The 8,961-nt window shown below is 42.7% G+C and overlaps 1 protein-coding gene across 6 annotated transcripts in view; it reads right to left on the reverse strand.

The window, feature by feature from the left end:
• The window catches only part of magi2b (membrane associated guanylate kinase, WW and PDZ domain containing 2b), a 122,936-nt gene extending 117,833 nt beyond the window's left edge, over positions 1 to 5,103 (reverse strand). For 5 of the 6 annotated variants that reach the window (XM_019888260.1, XM_019888256.1, XM_019888255.1 and 2 more), the window contains exon 1: positions 3,369 to 5,102. In XM_019888260.1, the coding sequence (XP_019743819.1) occupies positions 3,369 to 3,666 (298 nt within the window). In that variant the 5' untranslated portion in view covers positions 3,667 to 5,102. Of the gene's footprint in view, positions 1 to 3,368 lie in introns of all 6 variants that reach the window. The other variant, XM_019888257.1, reaches the window with a different exon arrangement.
• Positions 5,104 to 8,961: the final 3,858 nt, after the last annotated feature.

Below are 8,961 nucleotides of genomic sequence, written 5' to 3' on the forward strand. Positions count from 1 at the left end.
TTTTACTTATGAAGCCTTGATGCCAAAGTGTAAATTTCCCCAGTGTGGGACAAATAGAGGATATCTTATCTTATCTTAAATTAAACAAGAAAAAAAACAGAGGATTTGCCATATGTTGTGCATTTCCTGCACACTTTGAAAGCTATATGGATCAACAACGGTACCGCACGATGTTGAGATTGCTAAGAAAGGCAACTGTGCTTGTCAATGAAAGGTCCAAGAATAATTGGAATAAAAAAAAGCAACCCAAAATAGCTGGGATTTTATTTTTATCACTGTGGCTATTTGTGACAAAAGAAGGAGAGAGGTGGCTGTTTTAAGTCATTTTTCATGAAATAAACCCTGAAATATAAACCACTGCAAATTTGCCCCATTTTAAGAAGTCATAATGTTTTGTTCATCTTCGATGTAAAGATATCCCAAAGGGTATGTGTTCTTGCTCTCATATCTCTCGCCACCTCTTTCACACCATCTCCATCTGTAGCGCAGGAGTGGGAAGTGTGTGTGTGTGTGCGTGCATATAAATAGATATACAGTATACTGTAGATATATGTAAATATAGATTAATATTTTTACCAAAATTAGAAAGGAAACAACCAAGGGAGGAGAACCCACAACAAACCCAAAACTTTGCAAATTTTCCAATACTTATTTTTTTCTCCATACTTTAAAGACACTTAAAACTGTGTACTATTTTTCATTTTTTAAATGTTTTCATACAAGAGCCGAATTTGAGCAGTACCCATTTGCTGTTAAATATCTACCTCTGATAGATTATTCAATAATTCTTCTCGAAGTTACTTTTTTTTTTTTTAACCCGAGTCCAAATCGCATTCATCCACAAAATAATTGACAGACGAATCTAATCATTAGTTGCAACGCTAGCAGCTCGGTCCAAAAATGATTTTCGTGAGACGGCACTGTGTGAAATTATGTTGGGTTACAATACAATGCTTAAGGAACGGAACTCTCCCTTTAACCAAGCACCCCCTTGTATTGATCAGATGTACCTCAAGAAATGCCCAGTGAGAGTAGGTACGATCGAGCTCAAAGAAGAGCACGGAGAGTGTGACGAGGCGAGTTCAATAAACACATCATGTTTAACTGGCTAAGAAAAGGAGGGGAGAGGGAGGAGAAAATAGACCTGTGTGAGATAGATGCGCATTAGCGTTTAACCCCTTCGTGCGCGGCAGGCCGCTCTCGCTGTCAGCAGCTCCGACTCAATAATCAATCACACGGAGGCGAGCGGCGCAAACAGCCCGGGAAGGCAAATCCTCGGCTCGCTCCAAAAATAACCGGCCCAAGTGTTTGATTTGTGCTTTTCTCGTGTCCCAGAAAACAAGACGGTGTCGGAATGCTGCTTTCATTCCACGGACGATGAGACATCTTCACCACGACCAACACTAAATCGTACTTTAAGCCCTGTTTGGGGTCTACTGTGCCTTTATCGCAAGTTTACACGCATCAGCCGTAACATTAGGTACGCCTCGTCATCCGATGACAGCCACAACAAACATGCTGCCCTGCACAAGGGAAATAATGCTCAATGTCACAGTGGCATTAATTGGCTGAACGCTGAAGAGCTTCACAACACACAGCACAGTACGGAATTCAAGAAAAAAAAAGTTGTAGCTAACCACCGGTTTATTCATTCCAACATCCATCCATTTTTCTATCCATCTGTTCCGGTTTGAGTGTTAAACCCACATGTCCATCCATCCATGTATCCATCTATCCAACCACCCATTTATTCAATCATCAATCTACCCATCGATCCATTTATAAAATATCTATCCATCTACCCATCCAAATAAACTACTAGTGTTGGCCGATAGATAAAGCACAAAGATGATCAAAATGTTTGTCATATTACTTTTCTAGTATCTTCAATCTTATGGCACACAGCTGTCACCGGGTGACTGATTGGACAACAACACACAGAAGTGAATCAATACAAAGTCATCATACAATACAAATGTGCAGCTGAAAATTAAATCTAACAGTCAATGAAAATGAATAACACGTGGGTGAATGCAAATAACGAATACTAATTGTTTGTGAAAAAAAATAAAACAATAACAACAAGCCTGTAATTATAACTATTTACAGAATAGAATCCCCTTGAATGTATGCTGGGTACTCCTTCGAACTCCACAAGGCTCACACAGCAGTTTGCATTTTGTGTCGCATCAAAACAAAGAATAGGCAATTTAATAATGCAAAATAATGCTACACACAGCTAAAGAGGAAATGATTGTTTTGGCATCCCATATGTCAGCTGAGAGGAGTGGCCTAGAAGTATATTAATATTGAGGATAAGTGACTGAGAAAATGGATGGACATAGTATACTGAATACATATACAGTAATTTTACAAATGTGATCTGTTTACATAATACAGTCCTGAGTTTTGATTTTGACTTACTGATGTGCACAATGTTCTCAAAATTGCATTACAGTAGAGCTCATCTTTTTATTTTTTTGTTATCAATTTCTGTCAGAACCATTATTTTGTATGCCTCTTATTTAGATTGATATCTACATTTGTACAAAATGTGGAGGCTACTTTGCCACAATTTGGTATACAGTAGCAGCACTACTGGATGCAATTCTCATTTGACTGTTTGTTTAATGTCATTTGTAAAAAAAAAAAAAAAGTGAGAGAAGGTAAGCAGGAGTAGTGGGTTGTATTTTTTTTGGGGGGGGGGGAGTGGGGGGATATATTGTTTTACATCGTCCTGATGTATTGTCTATCTCAATTTTTATTTGCATATCACTCAGCAGGACTATCCACTCAACCAACTTTCCATCTATCCATCTTTCCACCTATCATCCATCGATCTAGTATCCATGCACCAATCTATCGGTAGTGTTAGTGTTAAATTTGGGATTTTGCTCCTTCAAGCCACATTAACTTCAGCAGCAGCACTCAATAAGACTCAGGCCCTTCGCTAATTAGACAGCTTTATGTTTGCAACAACCCTTTAATGGCAGCCATGTGTCTCTCCGTCTGTCTGTCTGTTTGCAGCGGAAGTCAGTGACTGCCTCCTCCAGCACGGCTATCCGATGCAAGCCACTAACACGCCGGAGACGGACACGCCCCCTCCGGACTGCGATCTCCACAACCGTGGTTAGTACTACTGGTTCCGGTTCTGGAGGTCCAGACAACAGGCCCAGCTAGCATCTGTTTGTGCTTTGTGAACCCCCCATCAGAGAAAAACAACACTCAGTTCCTTTCTCTTAATTGTGACACGGCACAAAAATCGACTAAAAGTGCAGAGATGACGTAAATCACGTCGATCCACACACACGCACACGTACGCGTACACACATCCGCGTAAATACGTCAGCTGCGGCTGGCTCACTCACCTTGTTTGACACATTTGAAGCGAACCGGGTCCTTGCAGTGCTTGATGACGGCCAGCACGTCCCGGCTGGTGAGGCCGGCGACGGGCATGTCGTTGACCTCCAGGAGCAGTTCATCCTCAGCCAGTTTGCCGCTTTGGACGAGACCCTTCCCCGCCTTTACCTCGCCCAAGTAGGGGAACTGGCCGAGCTCGGCGCCCCCCTTCAGTTCGAAGCCCAGCTCGCCATCCTTGCCGCGGCTGATCACCGCTTCGTGGACTTTGTTGGTCCAGTGGTTTTTCTTCTTGAGGCTTTTCGACATCGTTTTAAAGGGCGACTCGGTTCACCGCAAACTGGCTGGCTGGCTCGCTACGATCACCACCAACAACACCACCACCACCGTCTCATGCCCGCCTCAGTGCGACTCGCCGCAGCTGGGCGACATCACCGACTCACGCCGGGAGCTGTGTCCGCTCTGCGAGGTGCCGAGTCGGGCGAGAGACAGCCGCACGTCGCGGTGCTTGCTTCGGTGAGGGTGAAATGATTCCAGCCACACAGACTCAGGAGACAAACACTGGCGCGTAACCCGGATGTGAAAGCCGAAGGAGGGGAGAGATGAATGGTTCTGGTTCGGTCTTCGGAAGAGGAGGGGAGGGGACAACATTTCTACTACTCGGCTTGCCGAGGGGGCTTCGCTCCCCCCCCCCCCGGCCACGGGCCCGGTGTGGGGAGGGAGGAAGCCATGAAAGCACCACAGGCACCAAACTGCATTCAAATGGGAAACTTTTGATTTCTCACCATTTCTCAAAAATAATAATAGCTATTCGTATTAGTTTAATGCTATTAAAAAACACTCATCTAAAAAATAGCTCACTACTGATGGGACATTGTGATATTCTCAGAATATTGTAGAAACGATCATTTGAAAAAAAACGAATGTACACTTTACGTCTAGTGTGCATAAGAATGTTTGGATTTATGAGAAAAATAACACCATTATTAAGGGAAAAAAACAATTACACTACAGCTTTACCACATGCAGTAAGCTCCATTGTTGGCAGTGGGGCCAAATGGTGCGCAAATTAAAAATAAAAAGACACTAAAGGCACCATATAGTATATGCATTAAAATGGAGTTTATGTCCACAACATGACAGAAACACCTGACCATATGCACAATCACATTTTGAATTGAAGAAACTTGACCCACTTTTAAACTGCTTGCTGCAGTGATTTGGGTAAGAATATCTAAATGATTAGCTCAAATTGTTGCAATATGAGGTCACTACATTATACTTCTTTTGCACCTTTCTCCATACTCCAAGTCGCTTTGAAGCGGTTCAATAAAACTAACAAAGCAGCCAAAAAGACACCAATAAATATTTTTTAAAAAGCGTATGATATGATACTGGGCACTTGCATATATTGCGCCATCAAATGAGGTCCAGTATTGTCTAGTCAAGTGTCTTTCCAATAGATCACAATTCTGCTCATTAGTGATCAAGTGCAGACAACTGTGATACACAGTCAAGTGGGGAGGAAAAGAGAAGAAAGGAGAATATATGAAAGTCCACTGGGTATCTTATATTTAATATATCAAAGTAAACTGCTTTCCTTTTGAATGACTTGGCAGCCTTTTTAAAGTTGGGCTTGTATCTGAAATTTTCATACTCCTAGGGAAATAGAGTTTGCGATCTAATCGTGTTTGGCAAGTGCACTGTGCCATACTCAGTTGGTAACCACATAAAAAAATCACATACACAACAAAATGTTTTTCTAAATACATTTCTGACAGTGTCAATCAAATTGCTACTTTTTTTTTTAAATCACACACACTCCAATCCTCAGTTAATTTGTTGTCATGGATAAGGGAGATAATTGTGTTTGGTGGTGTCATCTCCGAAAACACAAAAAGTTAATTCACAAAGTGTAATTCTGTGACTTGGTGATGAAGTGGTACCTCCACAAACAAAAATGAAATAAAATCTGAATTAGTGCTTATTTTATGGTGAAATATGGTTTTAGTGCTAGCAGTAGCAGCCACTTCCTCACTGTTCTCACCGGGGTCTCCTGATGATTAAAACTGGCAATGTTAAAATACACACAGTAGTGGTGGTCTCACACAGCCAGGTCAACAACAGAGAATATAATAATGGACAGGCCGATGGGGAGGTCTAGAGACAGTAATACAGAGAATAGGAGAACTGCTATAAACAAAGGTTTGATGTTCAAAAGATCAATACCTGTTAAAAATGATCTCCTTTGAGATAGTTTTAAAAAATCGATGCAGTCCCGCCTCCTCTTTTACCATCACAGGTAGAAAATAAAAAGTTAAAATTTGGTGGGCAAGCCTCCGTGAGAGAAACTATGTCCGTAACTTTGGCTCTGGGTTATCAGCGGGTGATAGTACCGAAAAAATGAGTGCGTCTTCATAATGCCGCCCCCGACCGACTATAACGGTAGTTGGTGGGAACAAATGATGAGAAGAAGGAGCGCCAGGGGTACGACAGACGCCCGGGGGAGATTCCTGAAGCCGTCGTCCAAACTGGTGGTGTCGAGGCCGGCTAGCAGCTGAGGATGGCCCAGGTGAGTGGCGCCAATGAGGTGCCCCACTCGTGTACTGGGACACTGCATCTTTGAGAAGCCTGACGCATGAGTGGGCAACCGGGCAGCAGGTGGACTTACCCACTCCAGTAGTCCTAGCAGAGTTCATCGCTGTGGGCGGCGGGGAATCCGATGGAGCACCTGGGACCACAACAGGCTCGGATACGACAGCAGACGTTTCCGCCACCGGGAGCACGGTAATGTGAGCAGGATCATCATTCGCCAGGGCGGCAAATCGAGTTTTCAGGCCCAGCTGGGGCCAGGGAGATGGTTCTCTACTCTTCTTACAGTGAGACACCACCACGACCCAGGTGGCACCCTGTAGTGGTTTTGAGCAGGATAGCCCCGGGCAGGTAGCTGGATCCCAACTCACCGTGTCCGTTAGGGGAGCCTCAGTCGTCCTCGTCGTTGTCAAGATCCCACCTGAGTGCCCGTCCACGATGACAGCGCAGAGTTGGGGGAAACAAGTCATGAAATAAAAGATGAGGGACTTTTTTTCCCCGGAGTTCTCCTGACAGACGACAGACATCCAAAATTGTTTTACTTGAGTTTTCCAGAAGGCCTTTCTGATTATTACTGTGGTCGGCAGGCATTATGACGCGCTAGTACCGAATCAACTTGGGCCGGTGTATGCTAGCTGTATGCTAGCTGGCCAGCTCACGGGTTCGAGGGTGTCCGTAAAGTCAAAAATCATTGTGTACAAAAATTGAAGAAGTAAAAAATTATTGAGTGCTAAAATGGGAGAAAAAATTGTTTCCAAATAATAAGAACGTAATACACGAGTAAATGAAAGGGAACTCTCTGATATAATCAATGAAAAGGCCTTTGGGGTCCACAGAGGACATGACTCAGGGTTTAGATTGTGGACGACAGCAGCTGACGCTGCCAAAGCCAAGCAGGGTTCTATCTTTGATTCTGTGTAGAATGGATTTGAAATCTGACTGGTTAAGGAAACGTTCCCATTGCTAATTTAGTTATGAAGGGCTGGTACTCCTATTAGTGAAGGCCCTGCACAGAAAAAATGTGATTTTTGGTGCCAAATAATTAAATAGTTTTTTAAATAACACATTATTTGTTTATTTTTGAGTAAAATATTGGAAAATTACATAGTTTGACCGAATTTTATTCATGTGAAACCGATGTACATGTTTGAATTAAGTACTGTATATCCAGTATGGGACTATTTGATTGACATAACACAGTCAGAGGCTACAGTCTGATTAAACACACACACACACACACACACACACACACACACACACACACACACACACACGCACACACGCACACACACACACACAAAACTGAAATAAAATGCATCCAGTGCGCCTTGCAATTGAGGCCACCTGAAATGTTTTCATGCTACTGTAACTGCCTGTGGTTGCAACAAGATGGCAGCAAAGTTTTACTTTTGTCTAAATTCACATCAGCTCATGCCAACATACAGAGGTGACTTGAGATACAAGCTTAATTTCTTCCATAACCACATTTGTATCTCAAAACAGTCATATCTCAAATCATCTTTACTTTTGAAATGAATGGAAATGCAATTCATCCGCTCCAGCCAGCTCAAAAACACCAAAATTCGAGGAAAACGCAAGCAAAAAACACAATTATACCCAAACTATTGCGCTTCCTTATTCTTCTTCAGTGGGGTGTGGTTTGGCAAACCAGCTTTATGCCGCATTACTGCCACCAACTGGTATTGTCCTTCCACGGCGAGCGAAACCAATTGGAATCGACATGTTCATCATACATACAAATATTCCATAAAAATTCCTCTTTTCACTATAAGTCAAACAGAGAATGACAAGCCCTTTTGTAGGCATGACTTTTTAATGCCTGGCTCTCCGATGTGGCCCGAGTAAAAGTTGAATGTAATATTTATTATGCTTGTCAAGAGCTGCTCCTCTGCATCTAACACTCTCAGCAATGCAGTGTGTGCGTGTGTGTGTGTGTGTGTGAGAGAGAGAGAGAGAGAGAGAGAGAGAGAGAGAGAGAGAGAGAGAGAGAGAGAGAGAGAGGGTTCACCCGCTTGTTACCTCCAAGTTTCAAAACAGTTTACTCTTGAATGATTGCTATTGTTTTTCCTGCTTGTTTATATTCGGTAACTGTATAAACCATGCGTGGTAGGTCAATGGAACACTCTAATCTAAATTGTCCCTATAGGTGTGATTGTGAGTGTAGATGGTTCGTCTATGTGCGCCCTGCGATTGGCTGGCAACCAATTTAGGGTGTAGCCCACCTGCTGCCCGAAGACAGCTGGGGATAGGCTCCGGCACGCCCGCAACTCTTGTGAGTATAAACGCATTAGAAAATGGATGAACTTGTGTGGTTCTCTTGATGGCAGATGTGGCTTGATTCACTCTGGTCAGTAGCTTTGTGTTTGAAGTGGATCATTAACATCATCCACAGAGTCCTTTTCCCTCTCTATTCTTCTCCTTAAATCCAGACCTTGGCTTTGATGAAGCGTCATATGTGCACGGTTTGATCTGCCTTGCAGGAATTAAGGGATTAGCATAATGATTGTGCACTTAGCTTTATACATCACACAAAACTGCCCTAAAAATAGGTCTCCCTTATAATGCCTGATCATTGTGCTTCGACACACTGGGCTTAGCCTCAGCGCGTGGGACGGCCTTGGCACTGCTGCAAACCGTTTCTTTAGATGACTTGATGTTGTTCTTGTGCCATATGGATAAATAAATGCATGGAAATATGAATTTCCTTCAACTTGATGAATGGCACAGAGATAATTAATTGGCATAACAGCTGCGCAATTAATTAGCCCAGGTTAGTTATTAAACCTAATTTGCGCATGTATTGTTGGGAGAAAGTAATGAAGGGTTTCATGATGAAAATTTGTCATTACAATTCATCTCGGTAGACCATAATTAAGTGTACTTACTTTTTATGCCACTGGAGAGAGACATTGTGCATTTTTTCCCACATTTTAAAATAATTTCCAGGTATTTTCATAACACTTCTCTGACATTCTTCAGTCCAAAAAAAAA

The sequence above is a fragment of the Hippocampus comes genome, unplaced genomic scaffold (assembly GCF_001891065.2).
Source record: "Hippocampus comes isolate QL1 unplaced genomic scaffold, H_comes_QL1_v1.1 scaffold112, whole genome shotgun sequence".
Classification (NCBI taxonomy): domain Eukaryota; kingdom Metazoa; phylum Chordata; class Actinopteri; order Syngnathiformes; family Syngnathidae; genus Hippocampus; species Hippocampus comes.